At 41.4% G+C, this 25,891-nt stretch overlaps 1 protein-coding gene across 1 annotated transcript in view; it reads left to right on the top strand.

Annotated features, from left to right (window-relative positions):
* LOC132824289 (eosinophil peroxidase-like) overlaps positions 1–25,891 on the top strand; it is a 94,859-nt gene that overhangs the window by 55,800 nt on the left and 13,168 nt on the right. The window contains exons 4-11 of the mRNA XM_060838631.1: positions 1,554–1,729; positions 7,789–7,921; positions 11,082–11,211; positions 11,318–11,524; positions 11,613–11,973; positions 15,056–15,216; positions 21,446–21,704; positions 22,785–22,955. Coding sequence (XP_060694614.1) covers positions 1,554–1,729; positions 7,789–7,921; positions 11,082–11,211; positions 11,318–11,524; positions 11,613–11,973; positions 15,056–15,216; positions 21,446–21,704; positions 22,785–22,955 — 1,598 coding nt within the window. The remainder of the gene's footprint in view (positions 1–1,553; positions 1,730–7,788; positions 7,922–11,081; positions 11,212–11,317; positions 11,525–11,612; positions 11,974–15,055; positions 15,217–21,445; positions 21,705–22,784; positions 22,956–25,891) is intronic.

Genomic DNA, 25,891 nt, shown 5'->3' with positions numbered 1-25,891 from the left:
AACTTTTAGAAAAAAGAAACCAGCTTTGTGACAGTACGTACAGCTGCCACTGTGCATCTGTGGTAGACTGAAGGTTTAAGGTGGTGCTTATGGCTCCAATCAAGTGTGTTCCTTGGTCATGTGACCATGATGCCATTCTAAACTAATCCCATCTGCCCGGATCTTGTCAGTATTCCTCTATTCCCTGCTTGTTCATGTGTCTGTCTATATCTCCCTCAAATGTAGCTAATGTATCGGCTTCTATATCCTCCCCTGGCAGTGTGTTTCAGGCACCTACCACCATCTGTCTAAAAACCTTGCCTTGCACATCTCCTTTCCCCTGCTCATTTTAAATCCTTGCCCCTCATCAATCATCTACGTCACTTGCACAAAAATTCTCAAACAAGACCTCCCCTAAACAAAGCCATGCAGACTATCCCTAATAAGTCCATTCTTTTTCAAATGTAAGTAAATCCTGTCCCTAAATGTCCTACCATTAATTTCCTGGATTATGCCTGTTACGTTCTCTACAAAGGAGTGACATTCGCTAATCTCCGGTATTTTAGGGCCTTTCTACCTTAATATTTTTCAAGACATCCAACACCACCTCCTTCTTAATATTGACACACCCCAGAATATCAGCATACCCCTCCCAGATCTTATAATCTATTTCCTTCTACTTGGTGAATACCAATGCAAAGCACACTTTAAGGACCCATGCCCATTTCTTCTAGCTCAACGCATAAATTCTCTCCTTTGTCCTTGAGTGGACTTAGCCTTTCTCTAGCTACATTGAATATTGCTTCCAAATACACCTATTGGACTATAACCTGGTGTTGTGTGATTTTTAACTTTGTACACCCCAGTTCAACATCGGCACATTCAAATCTTGAATATTGTTGAAACCAATGTCAAATGGAGTTTCTTAAAATGATGCCTCAAACAATTTCTGCTTGGCTGGACAATGGCATCAGAAAATGGTCAAAGCCATTTGTCAAAACATCCCAACTTGTCATTTGCCCAAAGTAGATTGGGCAGCCGCTCATGGCCAAATAGCAATTTCTTGCTATTGTTTCATGTCATTGGTGACAACTTTGAGTTAGAAATTAGGGAGTGTTCAGATTTTCTTCTCTTCAACTAACTCAGTAGAATCCCTTCAAATACAAGACTGGAGGTTCGACAGGATGATGAGTCAAACTCATTGACTGATTTATACATTTTATCTCCGTACTTTGTACACATTCTGTTGGGAAGGGTTCATAGAAGATTTACACCACCGTGTGTAAACTATTTATTAGTCTAAGATAAAACAAAAAACTGTGAACATTGGAGATCTGAAACATAAACAAAGTGCTGGAGAAACTTAGCAGGTCTGTAGAGAGAAAACAGTTAATGTTTCAAGTCCAGTGACTCTTCATCTGAACTGGACTGGTCAGAAGCCCAGTTCTTACAAAGGGCCACTGGACTCGAAACGCTAACTCTGTTTTTCTCCCTACAGATGCTACCAGACCTGAGTTTCTCCAACATTTTCTGCTTTTATTAAATTGCTCTAAGATGTGTTCTTTGATTTCTAGGAGTAAAGCAATGCTGGCCGAAGGCTTCATTAGTGCCAGTGACCTGCTTGGCTTCTTCAAACATCCAGTAGCAGAGACTCGCACAGCAGTGAGAGCAGCTGAGTTAATGGAAACTGCCATAGAACTCATTCGGCAGATGGTGTACACTCAGGAGAAGATATTCATGAATGTAACAGGTAAACAACAACTTATTTTTCGATAACAGCTTTAAAGTTCAAGTATTCTGCTACGTTTTACAAAATAACAAGAAATCCCATTTGGAAGATAGAAACAGAGATGGACTGGGGAGCAGATATTAAAATCAGTCTCGTTTTGCATCACATTCTGATAATATCATTTTTGGCCTTCTCATAGTCACTCAAAGATTTTCGTTAAGTTAGAACCTCATAAGAGACAAAGGAAGACTGAAATCAGATCTAGATATAATAGCAGAACAGGCCCACATCTAAAAGCTGGTATTTTGGATGGATAAATGTAATATTACACATAAGACTGATCTAACTGTAATATATTGCAATAATCGAGGATTTTGATATACTGAGCTCTCTGATGCCCTCCCTGTTGGGGAGGTGTAAATAAAGTTTGTTCAATAATGGCTATCTGCTGTGAGCTCACATATAATACAACATACACCAGTAAGGGTTGTTATGGACCAGGCCAGACCCTTTCAAAACATTAAGTGACCCAGACCCTAACATTGTTAGTTGTTTTAAGCAGATATAAAACATGGATATTCCAGGAATGTTGCAGCTGGTCATTCCACTTAGTTGTAAACAAAACAGAATTTATTTCCAAGATTACTGCATGTAACACAAACAACAGAGAACAGAATACCGAATAGCTTAATCTATCCAAAAATCCAACAGGTCATCCTAACTTGATGCTGTTCCAAATACTTGCAACAATTTCATGAACACCCCTTGGCACAAAAGGTAAAATCAAACACCGGGTCTTACAGGAGAGATGTCAGAGAGAGACCAGCATGGACCTGCTTCTTTGAGTCGAGAAACTTTCTCCACACTTCTGTTAAAACCCAAACCAAACCAGAGAAAAGTTCACCTGGGAGAACTGGCCACTCCCCTTTCATTGTATAACTGTGTTTTTTTTAAACTTGAAATCTTTCTGTCTGAGGCAGTATCTGTTAGCTATAATCAAATTGGCCCTAAAATCCTTTAACCCCAGACTTTCAGAGTACATGTCACTTATGACCTCTCTGAGAAAAAAGCCAAGGACATCATAACCTTGTTAAATGAGTGGCTTCATCTCAGGGTTCAACACTAATATCTTTCAGGCAGCAAGGACACCTAGATGTTATCATGAATGAGTCCTTAAAAGTAAATGCCAATGTTGTAAGGTTATCATGAAAGCAAATAGAAAACTAGGAGCCATTCCGATGAAGGGTTACTGGACTCAAAACATTAATTCTGGTTTTCTCGCTACAGATATTGCCAGACCTGCTGAGTTTCTCCAGCACTTTCTGGTTTTGTTTAGATCACCAGTATCTACAGTTCTTGATTTTATTATAGAAAAGTAGGAGATATTGCTGGAAAGGTACAAAGCATAAATCAAGTTTACTTTCTTTATATAAGACCTTGATTTGGCCTCTATTTGCAATATTGTGTTTTGCTTGATCAACAACTAGAATGATATCTTATTTAAAAACTCTTACATGTTTATATAACCATGGTCCACTTAGTCGAGAAAAGCACAATGAGTTAACATCATGTCACATGATTTTACAGTTCTTAGATACCAAGTTAGATACAGTTAGATACCAAGTCATTTATTGCATGATATCAATAATTACAGGTACATTTGGCCAAAACTACTCAGACCTGAGGGAGCTGGTACAGACAAATCTGCTCATTCCAAAAGCTGGAATAGAACTCCTCGTCTTCATGCTCACAGTGTGGTGTGGCATTAATAAAATATTGAAGTCAATGTTACAAGAACAGTGACTTCTTCAGAATAGTTACCTCATGCAGTATCTCCACCTCAGATTTCTTTCCTCCTGGTTAACCTATTATACATTCATGTAAGGAATTATCATGCAAGATATCAATAAGTGCAATTTCATTTAGTGAGGCATAATTATTAGGAATTTAGGGAGCTGTTATAGATACAGTTCCCTTCAAAACCTAAAGCAGAATGACTTGTCTCCATTCACAGACTGTGTGTGACTATGACTTGATTGGATGGAAAAGTAGCTTGATGATTGATTAGCTCAGTCGCCTGGATAGCTGGCTTGCAATGCATAATGATGCCTACAGTGTGTGTTCAATTCACATATCAGCTGAGATTAGCATGAATGTCCTCCCTTCTCAACCTTTCCCCTTTCCTGGGTTGTAGTGACCCTCAGGGTAAACCACTCGCAGTTATCGCTGACGGGTAAAACATTCTATGGTCTTTGTTTCTTGACCAAATTAAAAATCTGTATTCATTAGTATTATGCTATTAAAGATTAGATATTTTCCTTGGCACTGCATTTTTAGCGACACGAAGATCATCAAATCCATTGTTTAAGCATTAGAATCATAGCTTTAATATAACTACATAACTGACCTTCGTTTATAGTACATGGAACAGCAAGATTTTTACCGATGTTTTGGGAAGTAGATTTGTCTCTTTTCTTGTGAAAACAGCAACATAGTAGTTTCAGATAGAACCCTAAACCCCAGTTTTAGTCAGACATTCATCTGGCTGTCTTTGTCCAGTGAAGCATTAGCTGTCGGACCTGCGAAACTGCTTATTGTTAGAGTGGAAAAGATCAAAGAACAAAAAAAATTTACAGCCCAGGAACAGGCCCTTCGGCCCTCCAAGCCTGAGCCAATCCAAATGTACTGTCTAAACCTGTCGGTCAATTCCTAAGCATTTGTATCTCTCTGCTCCCCACCTACTCATGCATCTGTCCAGACGCCTGCCTCAACCACCTCTGCTGGCAACGCGTTCCAAACGCCCACCACCCTCTGTGTGAAGTACTTGCCATGTGTATCCCGCTTAAACTTTCCACCTCTCACCTTGAAAGTGTGTCCTCTCGCTATTGAATCCTTCACCCTGGGAAAAAGCTGGTCTTCATCCACCCTGTCTATACCCTTCATGATTTTGTAAACCTCAATCTGGTCACCCTGATCTTCTTTTTTCTAGTGAAAATAAACCTAACCTACTCAACCTCTCTTCATAGCTAACACCTTCCATACCAGGCAACATCCTCGTAAAACTTCTCTTCACCCTCTCCAAAGCGTCCACATCCTTTTGGTAATGTGGCGCCCAGAACTGTACACAGTACTCTAAATGCAGCCGAACCAATGTCTTGTACAATTTTAACATGACTTGCCAGCTCTTATACTCAATACCCCATCCAATGAAGGCAAGCATATTATATGCCTTCTTGCCCACTGGATCCACCTGTGCAGCAACCTTCAGGGTACAATGGATCTGCACTCCCAGATCTCTCTGCCCATGAACTTTTCCCAAGGCTCTTCTGTTCATTTCATAATATGCTCTAGAATTAGAGTTGCCTAAATGCATCACCTCACATTTGTCTGGACTGAAAGCCATCTGCCACTTTTCCGCACAACTCTCCAGTCTATCTACATCCTCCTGTATTCTCTGATAGTCCCATATGTTTTCTGCTATTCCACCAATCTTTGTGTTATCTGCAAACTTGCTGATCATACCAACAGTGCCCTCTTCCAGATCATTTATGTATATTACAAAAACAGTGGCCCCAATACTGACCCCTGTGGAACACCACTGGTCACCTTTCTCCATTTCGAGAAACTCCCTTCAACTACTACTCTCTGTCTCCTGTTGCTCAACCAGTTCTTTATCCACCTAGCTAGAACACCCTGCACACCATGTGACTTCACTTTCTCCATTTGTCTACAATGGGGAACCTTATCAAATGCCTTACTAAAGTCCATGTATATGACATCAACAGCCCTTCCTTCATCTAACAACTTGGTCACTTCCTCGTAGAACTCTATCAAGTTGGTAAGGCACAATCTCCCCTGCACAAAACCATGTTACCCATCACCGATAAGCTCATTCCTTTCCAAATATAAAATAGATCCTATCTCTCAGTACCCTCTCCAGCAACTTCCCCACCACTGATGCCAGGCTCACTGTCTGTAGTTACCCGGAATATCCCTACTACCCTTTCTTGTACAGGGGAACAACATGAGCAACCTTCCAGTCCTCCAGCACCTTACCTGTATTTAAGGATGCCACAAAGATATTTCCTCTCTCACCTCCCTCAGCAACCTGGGATAGATCCCATCCAGTCCTGGGGATTTGTCCACCTTAATAACCTCTAGCATACCCAACACATCTTCCCTACTTACGCCAACGTGATCCAGACTAGTCAAACAGGACAGAAACATGATGAATCTTGAGATTAGAGTTAGAAGATTCTTACAGTCTCCAGTCTCCACCTGGCTGCCTACTTGTTTTCTCTTCTGGTTCCCTGTCCTCTGCCACATTAGTTTAAAACCTCCCCAACAGCAGTAGCAAAACCTTCCACAAGGACATTGGTTCCGGTCTGGTTCAGATGTAGACCGTCCCTTTTATAATAGTCCCACCTTCCCCAGAACCAGTCCCAATGTCCAACAAATCTGAACCCCTCACTCCTACACCATCTCTCAAGCCACATGTTCATCCAGCCTATTTTTTCATTTCTACGCTGGCTAGCACGTGGCACTGGTAGTAATTCAGAGATCACAACTTTTGAGGTCTTCTCCTAACTCCCTGAATTCTTCTTTCAAGACCTCATCTCACTTTCTACTCATATCATTGGTGCCTATATGCACCAAGACAACTGGCTGTTCACCCTCCCCTTTTAGAATGCTCTGCAGGCGATCAGTGACATCCCCGACCCAAGCACTTGGGAGGCAACGTACTATCCATGAGTCCTGTTTTTGGCCACAGAACCACCTATTTACTCTCCTCACAATAGAATCCCCTATGACTATGGCCCTACGAATCTTTTTCCTGCCCTTCTGAACTGCAGTGTCCGCCATGGTGCCATGATCTTGACAACTGCTGCCCTCCCCTAGTGAGCCATTTCCCCCGACAGTATCCAAAACGGTATACCTGTTTCGGAGGGAGATGACCGCAGGGGGAACCTGCACTGCCTTCCTACTCTTTTTCTGTCTTTTGGTCACCCATTCACTGTCTCCCTTCGCAATCCTAACCTGCGGTGTGACCAGTTCACTAAACGTGCTATCCACGACCTCCTCAGCATCGTGGATGCTCCACAGTGAGTCCATCCACAGCTCCAGAGCCATCATGCAGTCAAACAACAGCTGCAGCTGGACACACTTCTTGCAAGCGTAAGAGTCAGGAACGTCAGAAATGTTCCTAAGCTCCCACATTAAGCAAGAGTCATATGCCACGGGTCTGAGGTCCCCTGCCATTGTAAGCTTAGCTTTATATGAACTAACTTAAATCAAACAATGCACTTAAATAAATGAAAAAATAAATAAAAGCCTTACCTTACAGAGTCTTTTTCTTCCGGTTAGAGGAGGGCGGCCACTGCCCAAATATAAATTAAGCCCTTACCTTCCCAGAGCACTCGCTTCACTCCTCCTTCTCTCCTCGCCACTCTGGCAAAATGGAGGCCCGACTCCTGAGGTAAGTCCCTTTTTATGCGGGAAAACTTACCCTTCCCAGCAGCCCTCGTTTCACTCCTCCTTCTCTCCTCACCGCGCTGGAAAAATGGAGGAGTATCAGTCCAAATAAAAGTCTTATTTGACATGTTCATTGTTTACTCCTGACCTTTGACTTATAGCACAATTCCAGATCAATTATTTTAATATCTCAGTGGATAGCAGATGCACTGGTGAAACAACATTGCACCCCCAATGCAGTGCCACAGGTAACTGGTACTGAAAGGGGGTTGGACCAATGTCTGAATCCCTGTGACCCTAAAATGGAAGAAAGGAGACAGATTCACAACTCCTGAAGCTCTACTAGAAAATGAACATGTGGACATCAGATTAGTGCAAGAATGGAGGTCAGCTCTGATGTCCTTACTAGCGGATAAGTTTCCCAAATCTCCCATCTCGATCCATGCGAAAAGACAAGGAGTGAGATTTTGAACAGGAGTCAGTGCCCGGGGCCAATGAGGAGAAGGGTTGCAATTAACAGAGGAAAAGACTTCAAACATCTTGCTATTTCCCTGACTGAAATCAGACCTTGCTGCCTCTGATCGAGAGAGTGTTTTTGCCCCTTGCAGATCTGCTCAGCAAGCTCGATCTTCAGGTGCTGGCTGAGGCAACAGGTTGTACCAGCCAGTTGCGGTCGGTGACTTGCTCCAATTCCTGTCTACTGAACAAATATCGAACCATTACTGGCATCTGCAATAACAGGTACTGTACCCACTGGAATAAGTGTGTTGGTGGCTTTATCAGATCTATCTGTTGCTAGGACAGTCCATCAATCTTGGCTGCTTCTTCTGAAGTTGATGATCTTAGCTGAAAGTCAATGGCACAAGAATACTAGCAGGTTTGAATGGAACAGGACAGTTGAAGATGTATTGTTGAGGTGAAACCAAGCTTAGATTCAACGAGCCAGTAAGGTGATAAGAAATTGTATAATTTCAAAGGGAAATATTGCTTTTTGTCATTTATCTGGCAATGATTTGGATGCGAACATAGGGGGTATAGTTAGTAAGTACACAGATGACACCAAAATTGAAGGTGTAGTAGATAGCGAAGGTTACCTCAGATACAACAGGATCTTGATCCAATGGGCCAATTGGCTGAGGAATGGCAAATGGAGTTTAATTTAGATAAATGTGAGGTGCTGCATTTTGGAAAGGCAAACCAGCGCAGGATTTATACACTTAATGGAAAGGTCCTGGGGAGTGTTGCTAAACAAAGAGACCTTGGAGTGCAGGTTCATAGCTCCTTAAAAGTGGAGTCACAGGTAAATAGGATAGTGAAGAAGGAATTTGGTATGTTTTCCTTGAGTGGTCAGAGCATTGAATAAAGGTGTTGGGAAGTCATGTTGTGCTGTACAGGATATTTGTTAGGCCACTTTTGGAATATTGTGTGCTGGTCTGGTCTCTCTGCTATAGAAAGGATGTTGTGAAACTTGAAAGGTTTCAGAAAAAATTTACAAGGATATTGCCAGGGTTGAAGGGTTTGAGCTATAGACAGAAGCTAAATAGACTGGAGCAGTTTTCCCTGGAGCATCGGAGGCAGGCGGTGACCTTATAGAGGTTTATAAAATCATAAGGGGTATGGATAGGGTAAATAGGCAAAGTCTTTTCCTGGACTGGGGAGTCCAGGACTAGAGAGCAGTGAGAGGGAAAAGATTTAAAAAGGACAGAAGGAGCACTGTTTTCACGCAAAAGGGTGTATGGAATGAGCTGTCAGAAGTAATGGTGGAGGCTGGTACAATTACAACATTTAAAAGGCATCCAAATAGGAAGGGTTTAGAGGGATATGGGTGAAGTGCTGGCAAATGGGACTAGGTTAATTTAAGATATCTGGTTGGCATGGACGAGTTGGACTGAATGGTCTGTTTCCATTTCGATGTGTACATTTGTATGGCTCCATGGCTCTACTATTGTCTGGACTCCTTGCCTGATTTAATTCAAGGAAAGCAATTCAAACTAATTGATTCCAAAGCCAGATTTCAGGCAAGTAGTCTTGTGCGGTGGTCAACAGATTGCAAAAGGAGCAATGTATTCTCAGAGGATTCACCTTGTTGGTGAGATGTTAAACTGAGGTTGTCTCCGTCTACATTATTTAAAAAAACTACCATGGACATTTCTCAAAGAGTGAGGGCTTCTCACAGTGTCCATTCATCCCCTAACCACTACCACCAAAATAAATTCATTGGTCATCCTTCTCACTGTAGTTTCCACACCTCCCTACATACAAATTGACTGACAAATTTGCATAAAACTTCTGAAATAATTAATTAACTGAGAAATATTATGAACAATCCCTAGGTGATGTTCCCCAAATTATAACATATCCAAATGGTGTACATCAAATTGTTAAACTCCTGGAATAGGGGAGATGAGCTGATTCCCTTTCTTTATTCACCCACTTCCTTGGCTGGCCACAGCAGGGTTAATTAAAAAGGATCCCTTCACTTATGGATATCTTTCTCCCTTACCCAATCAAGTTAGGTTTTAAAAGAAGCCAATTTACCTCAGCTTTCTGAGTTAGCCAAATAATTAGTTGGAAATGAAAAGTGAATCTAAAAAAGATAAAAGTTAAAAAGATACATAGAAATAACCCAAAGGCTGATCTAACAGTACATGGTGGAACACAGCTGATAGTTGAACATGGATTTCTAGAGTCCTGGCTTTTCAGGTCATTTGAAATTGCCTTGTCCAGTTGTCTTTTGAACTGGCTTGCTGACCGGTTTCCAGCATTCCAAAGTGAGGAAATTCCTTACCTGCAATACAGGGGTGACTTGTAGAAAGCTCCTTGACTGTGATTTTCACTGTACACTAGCACTTGAACCCAAGGTAGTACATCGGTGCCTCAGCTCACCAGCACAAACAGATTATGGTTGAAACTCCCTTTTAACTTCCGTCTTTGTGTATTTTTGAAGAGGAGCAAATACAAACTTGACTCCTTCCCAGCCTGTCATCTTTTCTACCATCATGTTCACAGCCTGAGATGCACACAGGAGACTACAGTTTGGTTTGTAGTGCATTTCTCTCTGAGACCTTTCAGCGGTGACATTTCAGGGTTCGTCTATAGAATTTAGATGTGCAGCTAACTTTTGGCTGTATTCCTACTTTTTAAGAAATGCTTTGGGACATCTTGAAGATGAGAACATAATAATAAGATGCAATCTGTCTTCTTTCTTATTTTCTTCACAATCATGCAATTGAAGGGTTATTTTAAAAAAAACAAAGAGCTGACAGGGTATAAAGTGTGAATGGAACGGGAAATGCAGTGAATGAATTAGTTTGTCTCCTCAAAAGGAGACCATGTCCATGAATTGGTCTACCAACATGTAAACAAATTTACAGAGAGGAGAAGTGATACATAGTGACCCTATTATTTGAACAAGGAATAACTTTCAGGTGGATAGCTCTTTGTAAATCTGGGAAAGCCTCTACATCTATGGATGGTGATCCTTTGAGATGCTGCCCAACAGAACAGTCTCCTGTATACGAACCACTATCTTCACCACAGTACATAGCACACAGTATATTTCAGGTTTCGGCATGTGCTTACTGCCAGTGGAATCTTGTAGAATCTGACCCACACTCTGGAGATCTGGCCTGATATACGTTCGATTAGAAATTGTCTTACTGACTTTTTCAGTTGCTTAGATGTCATTAATGTTATAGCCTTACTTCCAGCAAATTAAGATTTCACAATATCTCTTAGTAGCAGGTATACATTTGTCCCATCGATAGATGTACTACAATTTACCTCACACATAGAGATTGATTAGAGTCAACATTACTATTTTGTCTAACCCCTTTTAGAATTCTTCAAATGTCTCTCACCAATAATAAATTCTGATTTGTTGTACTTTCTCTAACTGTAGACAGCATTCCTGGTGGGGAGCAGCTAATGTCCCGTATACTCGATGGTTACTGCCAGAGTACGATGATGGCTTCTCACTTCCAAAAGGATGGGTCAAAAGCAAAGAATATAACAGGTTCCCCTTGCCACTGGTATGTAGTGGGGCACACTGAGACAAGGTAGTTGTATACAGTTGGTCAAGTTGTAACAGTAATGAGACAGCTTTCTGAGCTTCACCATTGCATTGGTTATTTCCAGGCCAGGACAGTGTCTACTGCAATCCTGTATACTGGCAATGAGAATATTTCTCTGGACAGCAGGTATGCTCACATACTGGTGGAGTGGGGACAGTGGATTGACCACGATATGGACCTGACACCACAAACTGCCAGTTCTTCTTCCTTTTTTGATAGCAGTGACTGCTCATTGTCATGTGACAATAGAGGCCCATGCTTCCCAATACAGGCAAGTCTCTGTTCTACATCACTGATACATACCAGACATAACATTTCAAATCCTGTCCATTTTCCAATGATAAAATCTTGTTTCACAGATCCCTGATGGTGACCCACGTGCCTATGAAAGTGAGAAATGCATGCCCTTCTTCCGTTCAGCTCCAGCATGTGGGAGTGGCAAGTCTGGTGTCTTCTCCGGACAGCTCCATCCCAGGGAACAAATGAACAGTATCACTTCCTTTGTGGATGCCAGCATGGTTTACGGGAGCACAGACTCCCTGGCACGGAAACTGAGGAATCTTACCAATGATCTCGGATACCTAGCTGTGAACCAGGAATACTCTGACAATGGCCTGGCCTACCTGCCCTTCATGAGCAAGACACTTCAACATCCTTGTGAACTGACCAGAGACCAATCTCTCAACACAAAAAGGTCAAATGTTCCTTGTTTTCTGGCAGGTAAAACAATATCAAGGTGTAAATGCCACAAACTTATCATTATACTGTGAAAGAGAAAGGGACTGAAAGTAAAGAAAGGCCTTTGAACTTGCACCCAAGTCTTCCCATGCATTTTAGACTTGCCAGGTGTCTTGTCGAAGAAGTGATAATTCCTCATTTTAATGCGTTGCTGACTTGGTGCCTTCAATCTTCAAATATATTTCAATGCACATTGTGCTATTGCTGCTAATTGGATGGATCTTTCTACATTTGGCAAACATTGCATTTAGATTAAGCAAAAAAATGTCAAAGTTGCATCTCCTATTTCTTTCCTTTCTTTAAGTACTATCATCACAACCAGTTTGTTTTCTGGCTATAGAGGCTAGTAGATAAAATCCCAACCTCTAAGTCTGGACCAAAGGATTTTGCTCAATAACAATATAGCTAACTGATGCCAAGATGCTATCTCCTGAACACAGGAAACCTCCCCCCCCACCCCTCCCCCCACACTGTACCACACATTGTTAACTGGTTCTACCCTTTACTTCCCATTGTTTAATAATTAAACAGTACCTTTGTAATCTATAGACTTTTATTTCAGCCATTTGCAGTGTCCCCCTGGATGGTCACAGATCTACGTACCGGAAAGCATCCCTTTCTCGTGGTGCTCTGAGTCCCTCACTAATGATGGTATCCAGTAAGCAATTATTTCACCTAATACTGTCCTTCTGCTGCATTTATCTCAAGGTGCTCTTAGGTTCTTTACTGCTGGCATCTATTCAAAAACCCTATTTTATCATTATCTTGTGCAGACTATTTTGAAGAATGACTTGTTAAAGCTTTAGCAGGATTTTCCACTTAAACCAAGAGCCTGAAAGCCATTTAATCCAGTAACTAAGTAATTAATCCAGTGCACTGAATTTCTGCAATAACTTGGTAGATAAAAATAATGTGTGAAATTCACCCTTAAAGCTGAGGACACTCTAATCCATGACATAGTCTGTACCAAGTTATTTGGTCAAAATTGGATTATCTGTTGAAGTGCTCTGTTTGGCCTTAGTGCTTGAAGGGAAGGGGGAAAACAAAAATCAATCCTGTACCTGATCAGTGATCTCTGCTGGGATCATGTGTGGATGTCAGATTAAGACAGGCCTGCAGTTGCCTGTAACTCTAAGCGAATGTTCACAGTGAAAGATCTGCCAAGGGCTAAGGCTGCACTTTCTCTTCTGAATCGGGATTGTACGGTCATAAAAATTCCAGACTCCTCAGACTCAATTCAGGCAAAAGTGAGGGTTTTCGTTCCAGATGGAAGGATTAACTGGAGTTGGGCAAATCGCTACCAGAAAGAATATAGGAGTAGCCACAAGTCCAAGATCGAATTAAACTTTATTTCAGTTGTAAAACAAATCAGTTGATCTAACACCAATTCTCACACACTCACACCCATGTGCACGTGCACGGACACACGCATATCCCCACCCCATGACTCTTCATGATCTGCGTCCCAATACTTAGCAAGCCATAATTCCACCCACCACCATTTGCACATACATCTTCCATGCCATATCCACCAACAGCTGGCCTCAAGGACCCATGGTGAGATAAATTAAAATAATGTTTTAGTATCTATTATAGAAGTAATTATATTTTAATGGAAACACATTCATTAATAAAGCCCATACAATAAGTTTAAAATACCTTCAAGTAGTTACCAAACATAGAATTTGCATTCATTGTCCCACATCAAATATTGCTAATCCCTTCATAACCATGTAGAACTATCAATTAAACTGAACTTGTTGTAATGATAGATTGTGGGTTGGGTCCAGTAGCATTAATCCTCATGTCACCAAATGGTGAAATTGGCAAACACATTTCTTTTCAACTGCAGATTGGATAGTTCCCTTTTTTCAAAATATTATAGAGTTTGAAGAACTTGAATTACTTGAAAATGTAATTAATCTGCAGAAATTATCCACTTAATATGTATGTTCATGTTTTCTTTTAATAGTTGCAAAGGATACTGGTCTCTCCCAAAGAGACAACTGACATTCCCAAAAAAAGAGAACCTTACCTTTGCTCAGATTCTTTTCTCAAATGCCAAAAGCCCACATGGCATGTTTTGGAAATCCCAAGAACGAAAATTGCCCCTATTTGAAAGCAGATGCACTCTTAAATGTTCTGTTGTTCCACATACCACTGAGATGTGAAATATGTCCTGCCCAATTACCCTCAACACCATTCCCAGCTAAAATGGTAGTTGCTCAGACTGGGAAGAGACTTTTGGAATTAAGACGAGGGTAGCATGGTGACTCAGTGGTTAGCACCGCAGCCGCACAGCACCAGGAATCCAGGTTCGATTCCAGCCTCGGGCAACTGTGTGTGGAGCTTGCACATTCTCCCTGTGTCTGCGTGGGTTTCCTCCGGGTGCTCCAGTTTCCTTCCACAAATCACAAAGATGTGCAGGTCAGCTGGATTGGCCATGCTCAATTGCCCATAGTGTTAGGTGCATTAGTCAGATGGAAATGGGTCTGGCTGGTTTACTCTTCGGAGGGTCAGTGTGCATTTATTGGGCCAAATGGCCTGTTTCCACACTGTAGGAAATCTAATCAATTGAGTCCTTTATGGCTAAACAAATCCCCCATATACCAGGAAACAGGAAGATAAGATTAACATGCAAACAGTATGCAAAATAGTAGCTGACCTCTGTGACACCATTACATCTCAGAAAAGACAATGGAAGAGACAAACAGTTCTCTCTAGTCAGACCAGTACATACTGGAGTTGGGACTAGTTCTTTATAAACTAACAACCAACTGTGAGAAATTAGTTACCTTGCATTCATTAACAGCAGAGTTAGCTTATAGATTTGAAAAAGGCCCCAGAATTTATAACTCTAAATTTAATGTTAAACCTTAAAAGGTGTGAACTTTATTGCTCAGAAATTGAACACTTTCCATTTGAGGCACTGGTACCAAGACAAGAGAAAGGAAGGTTATTTCAGTAACCATTATGGCCAGTTTCTGTACCAATAAAATAGAGACACTGCAGCAAGACTGGCCAGTTTGTCCAATACCTGAGAATTTGAGAATTTGTCTTGCAGGAGATTCCCGAGCAAATGAACATTTAGGGATGCAGGTACTGCACACAATCTTCTTAAGAGAGCACAATCGAATCGCCTCAGATTTGCACCAACTAAATCCACACTGGAGTGGAGAGATTGTGTACCAGGAAGCACGGAAAATAATTGGAGCATACCATCAGGTAATGAAGAGAATTACTCTTGGCAAGATAGGGACCTCTGTATATTCCAAGCAATTTCTTTACCTCTGCATTCAGATCCTTTTAGGCAAAGCACTGTGTTAGGAGATTGTGGCTATGTGATTTCCTTCAATGCTTACATCTAAACTGCATTTTATCCAGGCTTTAAGAAATGCATGACAGATGCCTAAGTGAAGACATTTTATTCAATGACAAAACAAATATATTTGTAGATAATAATCATGTCAAGTCTGTATTTTTTAAATTAACTTACCACAGTTTGTGTTTATAAATGGAGTTCAATGGCCCAGTTATTAAGCATATGAACAAGGAGCAAGAGTAGGCCTTTCAGCTCCTCAAGCCTGCTCCACCATTCAACTGAATCATAGCAGATCTGACTGTAACCTCAAATCTGCGTTCCCACCTACCCTGTTAAATTTTTAGCTTTTTCCTGAACAAGGATCTACCTACCTCTGCCTTAAAATATTTAAAGGACCCTGCTTCCATCAACTTTTCAAGAAAAAAGTTCTAAAGATTTATAACAGTTTGAAATGAGAAAAATGCCTAGCGTTGTTTTAAACATGTCACTCCTGGTTCTTAAAAATCACCTTTAGTCTAGATTCTCCCATAAGAGGAGGCAACCTCTCCACAACTAACCTCTTAAGACTTCATAGGATTTTACATGTCTCAATCAAGTTGCCTGTTAATCTCCTAAACTCAAGTAGAGCCTAACCTATCCAACTTTTCCTCACAAGATAACAAACTCATTCCAGGTATTAATTTGTCAACCTTCTCTGAGCTGCTTCCATCACATTTCCATCTTTTTCTTAGTAAAATGACCGATAGTGTGCACAGTACTCCAGCTGTGGTCTCACCGATGCCTTGTAATCCTAAAATGTAACCTTTCTACTTCAGTATTCAATTCCTCTCCCAGTAAAGGATAAAATTCTCTTAGCTTTTGAATTACATGCTGTATTTCATACAAATCTTTTGTGACTCATGTATTCAGTCATCCAGATGCCTCTGCATCTCAGCACTTTCCAAAACTTTCATCATTAAGAAAACTTTTTAAAATTCTTCCGCAAAACTAGACATTAGTTGTTACAAAGTAATGGCAATTCCATTTATACAACATCTGTCATGACATCCTGCATCTGAAGCACAATTGCCAACAATCTATGGTTTTGAAGGGAACAATATATACACAAGAAGAGAGTTTGGCTCTTTTCTCTGAGTCTGGACGGGATTTGCAGCGCACATCCAAATGAAGCTATGGCAAGAAAAGCAGCTCATAGGAAATTCTCATCCCATATTCCTTAGACTAAGATTTTCCCAGACAATTTTCACATGAAAATCACAATGGTATGAATTTTATCACAAGAAATATTCAAAATTAAGAAGCCACAGGGTGATGATAACAACATACTATAGGTAAAAGAAAGGAGTCTACAAATACCTCCTCCTTCAAGTATAGCTCTATAAAGGGGCTAAGACCTTTTGTGCACAGACTTGCTTTCCTGAGATGTGTTGCAAAAGGTTTCACTCAACACCTGCCAAGTATTTTCTTAAAATATTTATGATTCTTCATTCACCAGGCACAAGTCCACAGTGTGATGGAATACTCTCCACCAGCCTGGATGAATGCCTCTCCAACAAATAATGCTAACCTTGCTAAAGTTGATCTCTTTTGCACGCCCTGTGCAATATTACCTGTACCCCTCTTTCTAAATCTTTTCTTCTATACATTTCAGCTTACTATGAACTGCCTGTACTGCTCGTAAACAAACCTTTTCACTGTACTTTGGTACAAATAACAATAATCACATCAATCAACGGAAAAGATTTAACACCATTCTGGACAAAGCATTTCTTCTGATCCATTGACTACCTTAAATATTCATTCCCTCCACCAATATCATACAGTGGAAGCAGTATGTAACATCTACAACTGCACAACAGCAATTTAGTAAGGTTTCTGCAACAGTACTTTCCAAACCCACAAACTCAACCATTGGGAATAACTAGGGCACAGATAAATGGGAGTGTCACTACTTGCAAGTACCCCTCTCAACCACACATCATCCTGACTTTGTAAATATATCCCTCACTATCACTGGGTCAAAATCCTAGAACTCCCTTCCTATGTGCACTGTAGCAATTCATCACAAGGACCAAAGTGGATTCAAAACATAGCTCATTGCCACCTTCTCAAGCATAATGAAAGGCGGTCAATAACTGTTGGCCTTGCTAGTAACATCTGGACCCATGAATAAAAATTAGAAGTGTACACTGTAAATTAGTACAAGTGAATCAACCTGCCTTTTAGATTCCAGAGCTTGCCTGTATTGAGTTTTGTCATTATTCAAAACCATGTTCCTATTGTCATTATTCTAAGGAGCTCCCTTTTTAACGAAAGATTAATGATGATGAGCTGAATATTCTATCTCATCTTTAGCTCTGTGTAATTTTGTGAAAGCACACCAACAGCTACCACCTCTGAAAGGCAAGGTGCATTGAGAGCATGACAATGCTGAAAGTGGTGTAAATTATTGGGCAGTTGGAACCTTGTAAAATGGTGGAACCGACCAAAGGATGTGACTATATGCTGGGCACCTTGGCGCAAAAAATGCAATGGAGGAGAGGGAACTTCTTCCCTACTGGAAGAAGATACTGACAAGGCAGTGACAAAACAGTCAATTTCTGCCATGAACTGGATATGAAGTGAAATATTGTAATGATCGCGTACGAGTGGTCAAGATCAGTAAATACATCCTTAGTCACTATTTCATTCCATCATTGTCCAGTACTCTAACCCAGGGTCAGTTTCTGTGTAATCCTCAATGTCTGGTACCCTAACCCATGGTTTGTTTCAATGTCACCCTCATTGTCTGATATTCTAATTATTCAAACAGGTAAAATTTAGTTTAAAAGACTAATATTTCAAACTTAAGTGTGACAATATGGCAGTCTGACAATTCAACCTAATACCCAGGATATCCGTCTGGAGAGGTATGCAATGTTCTCTGTTGCAGTTGTCCAAGAATTCAGCTGTCTTGCTTTTAGTTTCTATTGCTCAGCCACTGAACAATCATAGTCATTGGAGTATTTTCCTCTCTTTTGTGTATGAGTGGTCTGTAGTTTATTAGTCTGAGCTGGTTTCCTTCACTGCAGAATCATGATCAGTAATCATTTTGTATTATCTGGGCTGGTGGCATATTTTCAGAAACATTTGCACATATGCAAGTTATATTTGTATTTATAACTTATATTCTCTGTTTGGTGTGCATTTCTGGTAGATCTCCACCTGCTTTCTCATTGTGTATCTGTGTCATTCTCCTCTTTCTTTGAAGAAGAATGTCCTCTCTCAGAATGTTTGGGCAAGTAGTTGCTGGATAAGGTTGTTCATACTTGTCTTCCAAGTATAGGTTGTGTCTGCACTAGTAATTCTTTCACAATTGAGGCTGCATGAAAACTCAGCAATATAACGTGAAAGTCTTGTTTTGTTGCTCAACAATTAATGACTATTTGTTTAAAAGTATATAACATTTGAATGTGGATAGTGGGATGATGACGCAATATGGGTCACTCCCCACTTATTACGTGTCTGGAAATGGTATGCCAGTATATTGTGGTCGTTGCTAAGTTGTCAAACGTTGGGAAAGTTCGAGAAGTAATCTGTCAAAAAGATGCAATCTTCCCATAAATTGGGAATATGTTTGTTGCTATTTTAGTTCACGGATTAGATGGAACATTGTTTGGATGTACGCACCCCACCCCGCCTCCCCCTCCAGTGCTGGGTTGAACGAGCTCCCAGAGGAAGTGGTCGCAGTGATATCGAAAAGATATTTGGACAGGTACATGAATAGGAAAGGTTTAGAGGGATATGGGCCAAATGCAGGCAAATGGGGCTAATTCAGGTTAGGAACCTAGTCAGTATGGACAAGTTGGCTCAAAGTTGTATTGTATGACTCTATTTGGTGTGCCTCACATGCATTAAGTCACGGGATATCCTGATTTATCCCACCACCACATGCTAGCCTTCATGTGGATCAATACTTGTGATATACCAAGTTCACCTTTGTATGCCCAAAATAAACAAATCTTTTTAGGTACTTCTTTTATACTTTCAGGCCACCACAGAAAGCTGTGGTCATATGTAGCCCTACTACTGCATAGGTATCTACCAGGTAGAAGATTTCAGGCCATCAAGGCAAGATTGTATATTGACACTGCAGTGCGATTCTGCCAATGCACAGAATTGCTGATTTGTTAAGGTGTGAGATGGCCTTTCAAATGTTGTACCTCAGCAATGGAACTCAATGGCACTTCTTTCAGGATGCATAGTGGCGACATATTGGTTTCCATCTTAATTTTAGCTTTTAGTGAGTGTGTTATCCTACCTTTGGATATCAATGGTAATAAAAGTTTCTGATCACCTTATACCATCTTCTGACATTTGCCATTTCCTTGGCAGACTCTGAATCTGATATGTCTGCATTGGTACACCTTCTTAAAATAAAAGATTAAAAACATCCTTGATGACCAGCTCACATTATGAATTAACTCAGGATTAACAGATTCCCACTGAAGTCAGCTGCAAATGTGTTGCTGGTCAAAGCACAGCAGGCCAGGCAGCATCTCAGGAATTGATGCTGCCTGGCCTGCTGTGCTTTGACCAGCAACACATTTGCAGCTGTGATCTCCAGCATCTGCAGACCTCATTTTTTACTCCCACTGAAGTCATACAATTAATAACCCAACAGCCTACTGACCAGGTTAGGAAAAGTTAGGAGTGTGAATTTTTTTTCCAGAAAAACTGACAGAGGATGAAAGCGCAATTTCCTTGATCCCAGTGTTGTGGTGTTGTTCCATCTTATTGGTTACTGATTACTTGCTGGGAATTGTCTTTTGGAACCTGACTTATAATACATAGGTGAAAGTGAGGACTGCAGATGCTGGAGATCAGAGTCTAGATTAGAGTGGTGTCGGAATAGCACAGCAGTCAGGCAGCATCCAAGGAGCAGGAAAATCGACATATTTCAGGCAAAAGCCCTTCATCAGGAATGAGAAATAAATGCCTAATATGCCTTGACACCACTTTCTTATAGACATCAAGAAAAGCTGGACAGTCTTCAGGTAGATGTAGCAAACTGCACCTGTTACAGATTTTGTTAGTTTGGTATCCACAGTAATGATGCTGGCTGAACCTAACGCTTTTAATTTTGTTGGCCTACCTCTTTGGCCTCATGCTTGCATCTATCCTCAAATAATGTATTAATATTGTTTCTTAATTAATTTTCTTGCCTAAAGATCCTTTCTCAAGGTTTAATTAATGCAGACAACTAAATGACTAACTCAGTGAGCCTCTCAGAGTTCTTCTTTGGAAGAGTCGCAATCATATCCTGTGCTGAAGCATCTTCCAATAAACTGGTCAATAAACTCTTGAGGTTGCTAACTATATTGCCTAAGTTGAAGCTCACTAATCCTCAAGTCAATTCGTACTTTGAGCTGGCCTTTGAGAATCTTCCTGGTCTTTATATGGATCTTTCTGATCATCTATAGAAAGGCTGGGTGGGTTACCTTTGTAAAGCCCCTCCATGCCACTGCTCTGATACTTTTAGAGCAAATTTTCACAGGATCACTGATCACTCGATCTGTAAAGTAGAACTATATATGTTGTTTGAACAATTATAATTCAGTCGGGGTGTCACTGATTGCCCAATCCATAATAAAGTTTCTGCTATCCATGATTTTGTTTTAAAAATATTACATTATGTCAACATAAGCCATGTGTCCCTGTCTGTGTATCAATTCAAGTTAAAAATGTCCTTTAGAGAAGGAAACCTGCCATCTTACCTGGTCTGGTCTCCATGTGACACCAGCCCCTCAGTACTGTGGCTGCTTTTTAACTGCTGCCTGGGCAATTAGGGGTGATCAACAAATACTGGCCTAACCAGCAACACTCATCTCATAAACTAATTAAAAATGGTCAGCAAGAACAGAGATTGTGACCAGGCAAATAAAAAAAGGTGAAGACAAAAATTGAAGTGCATATGGAGAGATGGAAGTCATTATTAATGGAGACACAGGGAAAGACTGATCCTCACTGAATTTCAAATCTATGTACTAACAGTATTGAGATGCCATTTTGCTTTCAGCATCTAAGATTTATGCTGGTCAATGGGCTGAGGAGAAGGAAATGTAACTGGAGCTTGCCTTCCCTTTCCGACAGGTTATAAACTGGAAGGAATATATACCTAAAATTCTCGGGCCAGCTGCCACAGAGCAGCAGCTGCCTCCTTATAAGGGTTACGATGAAACAGTTGACCCTCGGATTTCTAATGTATTTGCCACAGCAGCATTTCGTTTTGCTCATGTTACCATCCACCCAACAGTGTTTCGACTAGATGAAAATTACAGAGAGAGCCCAGTCTACCCCAGCATCTCTCTGCACAAGTCATTCTTCTCTCCCTGGAGAATTATTGAAGAAGGTAAGAACTAAAAGTTACACATTTAAACATGTATACTATCAGGAGCAAAATCCATTAATGTTGGATTTATCACGTACCTGCTATTTGGTTCCAGAGATTTGTAATTCTTTACTCAAACCAGCATGTTCGTCTGTAAATCTGAACAGAGAATTAGTCAGCCAATGCAATCCTCTTCTCATCCTGTATGCAAACTTATTGGGTTAGAATTTTCTTTTGGGAAGGAATCCCGATGTTGGATAATATTCCAAATCCAGACGCTGCCTCATATCAGTGCCAGTCACCAAATACAATTTGACCAAGAGGTGAGGATGTTGGGAATATGTTTTCCCAGCACCTGAACTGTAAAGTCCAAATGCAGTAAGAGGACACCTTGCTATGGAGGTACTTCTAAAGAAAGGTAGAAAATTGACAAGGTAAGAAAGGCCACAGGTGCCAGATCATCTCCCCTCCTGCCATTAGTTGGCAAACAGCCATGACAGCTGTCGGGGCGTCTTCCCAGCAGAGTGGACAGATGTTGTTTAAAATTGGAGGCTAATCTGCTACCACCTGTGATCTGGAAGGGGAACAAAGGGAAAATTCACCCCCACACTCTGTTTCAGTGTCACCCTCATTGTTCAATCCTCTAACAGTGTCTGTTTCTGTGTCACCCTTTTGTCCAGTGCTCTAACGCAGGGACTGTTTCACCATCACCCCCATTGTCTAGTGTTCTAACATAAGAACTGTTTCACTGTCACCAGCATTGTCCAGTGCTCTAATATAGGGGTTGTTTCACTGTCACCCCCATTGTCCAGTGCTCTAACACGGGGGCTGTTTCACCGTCACCATCATTACCCAGTGCTCTAACACTGGGGCTGTTTCACTGTCACCCCCATTGTCCATTGTTGTAGCACAGGGGCTGTTTCAGTGTCACTCTCATTGTGCAGTGCTCTAACCCAGTGTCTGTCACTGCCATTGCTATGTGGTCTAGCTCAGGGGCTGTTCAAGTATCTGCCACATTGTCTGGTACTCTAACCAAGTGTCTATTTCAGTGCCATTCTCAATGTCTGGTACTCTAATTGAGGGTGTTGCATTAAACTGCAGGAGGTATTGACCCTATCATTCGAGGAATTATACTGAACTCTGCCAAGCTTCAAACACAAACACAGATGATGCCAGAAGAGCTGACAGAAAAGTTGTTTCAGCCCAAGGAATCCTTAGCATTGGATCTGGCAGCACTAAACGTCCAGCGGGGGAGAGATCATGGACTACCAAGTGAGTATCAGCAGATAAACCAAGTTCACAGACAGCATGACCAATAATATTGTAGCTTTGCATTTCCACATTTAACTGCACACGTGCAGACTCCAGAAACAGAAGCTGACTTCAGAACAGTAAAGAAAAGAATAGAATAGAATTGGCTTTATTGTCATGTGGAGTCAAATGAGTGCAGTGAAACTTTTGCAATGTTGCCACATATGGCCCTATTATAGGTACAGAATACCGAGGTACAAATACTCAAGTATTGTTACAGAATTGAAAAAATAATGAATAAAAGTCCAGCATAGGAATACAGAGATTTTTATTTTAAAAACCCAAATTGCATTCCTTTTCACAAGCCTTTGCCAGCACTGAGCTCCAGACCACACCAGCCTCACTACCAATCCACAAGGGCCTCGCTTCCTCTTGAGGCCTCCAGGCCAGGACTTGCCTCCTGGCATTCACATCCATCACCACCTCCCTTCCCCCGCCCGCACCCCCCCCCCCCCCCCCCCCTCCACGCCACCGCAGCCAGCCTCCCATTCCAGGACTCACCCTCCTCACTATCTCCCCATCCCCACCCCACCCACCACAGCCAGATTCCTGCTCCAGGACTCACCGCTCCCCCACCCCACCCCACCACCACCACACTGGGCTCACACTGTGGAGCTCTCCCAGACAGCACAGACAGCAAAAGCTAGCAGTTTTACCATTGCTATTGCAAAATCTAACCATCACATGGGTGGGTAAAAAGACAAAGGAATCTGGGAGTCAGTTGGGGAGGGAGGTACATGTGATTCAGATTACTGCTGACACAGGAATAAAGACAGAGAGACTGGTTTCATCAAACAACTACTTTTTGTCTAAGTTCCATTTAATTCTCCAGCAACCAATCACATTAACAAATGGCTAAAGTGTGCCACAAAAAGGATAATATATAATCTGACATGTGTAACAATTAGGAACTCTTTGGATGATATGGATGAGATTGTTCTATTTTAGTAAGATTCTTGCTCTTCCTGTTTGGAACCTGGAATTGCCTGCCTGCCAGCAACATTCCTTCAGGCCATTTACTGCAGGGCAAGGAAAGAACAGCACTGGCTCACTCAGTGTTCAACCTTCAGGAAAAGTCATGCATAAAAATACCTACTTCATTCTCAAAGGCTAACTGGTAAAGCAGGTGTGAAATGAATATTCTGAGAATAAGGACTTGTAAAGAATTATCTTGCAATTACAGGAGCAATGATAATGCCGAAACTTAATGCCTCAGGCCTGGAAGTATCAAACTACAGGTCAACACAGAAACACAGAAAATAGGAGCAGGAGTAGGCCATGCAGCCGTTCATCCTGCTCTGCTATCCATTATGGTCATGGCTGATCATCCAAATCAGGAACATGTCTCTTGCATCTACACTGTCCCATCATAACATCATACAGCACGGGAACAGACTCTTTGGTCCAACTCATCTGCATCGAGCAGATATCCCACAGTCTGACCTGTCCCATTTGCCAGCACTTGGCTCGTATCCCTCCAAACCCTTCCTCTTTCCACATGTGCACTACCCACTGTATGAAAAAGTTACCCCTCAGGTCCTTTTTATGTCTTTCCCCTCTCATCTTAAATCTACACCCTCTAGTTCTGGACTCCCCCACACCGCGGAAAAGACCCTGGCTCTTTACCCTATCCATGCCCCTCATGATTTTTCAAACCTCTATAAAGACCCCCTCAGCCTTTGACGGTCCAGGGATAAAAACCCTAGCCTGTTCAGCTTCTCCCTATAACTCTCTTCCAATCCTGGCGACATCCTTATAAATTGTTTCTGCACCCTCAAGTTTAACAACATCCTTCCTATAGGAGGGCGACCAGAATTGCACGCAATCTTCTAAAAGTGGCCAAATCAATGTCCTGTACATCCAAACATGATGTCCCAACTCCGATATTGAATGTTTTGATCAATAAAGGCAAGTATACCAAGCGCTTTCTTCACTTTCAAGGAAATGTGCATATGCACATGTACCTCTAGGTCTCTCTGTTCATCAACACTCCCAGGGCCCTACCATAAACTGTACAAGTCCCGCCCTGACGGAGGTTTCAGTTTCTAAATGATATCCTCTCATTTTTCCTAACTCCAGTGAATATAATCTTTAATGCATTAAGCTCTCTACAGTCATCAGTCCTGCCATTTTGTTAAGTACCAATGGAGCAGAAAATATGAAAAGAAGTAATTGCATTGATTTAACACATTACATGATCTTACAGGCAATTAAGTACTTGTTTGAAGTGATGTCACTATCGTAACAGAAAATATGACAGTCAGAGTGCACACAGCAAGCTGCCTCAACAGCAATGTGACAAGAGTCTTGGGTCTCCTATTAGCCATTTAAACAATACAATTGGGTGGTAAAAGGAAACCAATTAGGGATTATAAAAGGAACTTATACACAATGGATGGGGACATTTTGAAAGACTAATTTAATATTTTCCATCTGCATTTACCAAAGTAACTTCATGGTGAAAGAAGAAGCAATGTAGGCACCTGATGGGCATGAAATTAGAGTCATAGAGATGCATAGTATGGTAACAGACCCTTCATCTATGCTGACCATATATCCTAAATAAATCTAGTACCATTTTCCAGCACTAGGCCCACATCCCTCTAAACCCATTCTCTTCATATATCCATCCTGATGCCTTTTGGCAGCACAGTGGCTCAGTGGTTAGCACTGCTGCCTCACAGCGCCAGGGACCCAGATTCAATTCCTGTCTCGGGTGACTGTCTGTGTGGAGTTTGCACATTCTCTCCATGTCTGCGTGGGTTTCTTCCCAGTGCTCTGGTTTCCTCCCACAGTCCAAAGATGTGCCGCTCAGGTAAATTGGCCATGCTGAATTGCCCATTGTGTTAGGTGCATTAGTCAGGGGTAAAATGTAGGGGAATGAGTCTGAGTAGGTT

The sequence above is a fragment of the Hemiscyllium ocellatum genome, chromosome 18, assembly GCF_020745735.1.
Source record: "Hemiscyllium ocellatum isolate sHemOce1 chromosome 18, sHemOce1.pat.X.cur, whole genome shotgun sequence".
In the NCBI taxonomy this organism is placed as follows: Eukaryota; Metazoa; Chordata; class Chondrichthyes; order Orectolobiformes; family Hemiscylliidae; genus Hemiscyllium; species Hemiscyllium ocellatum.
This window is presented reverse-complemented; position numbering and strand designations above follow the sequence as displayed.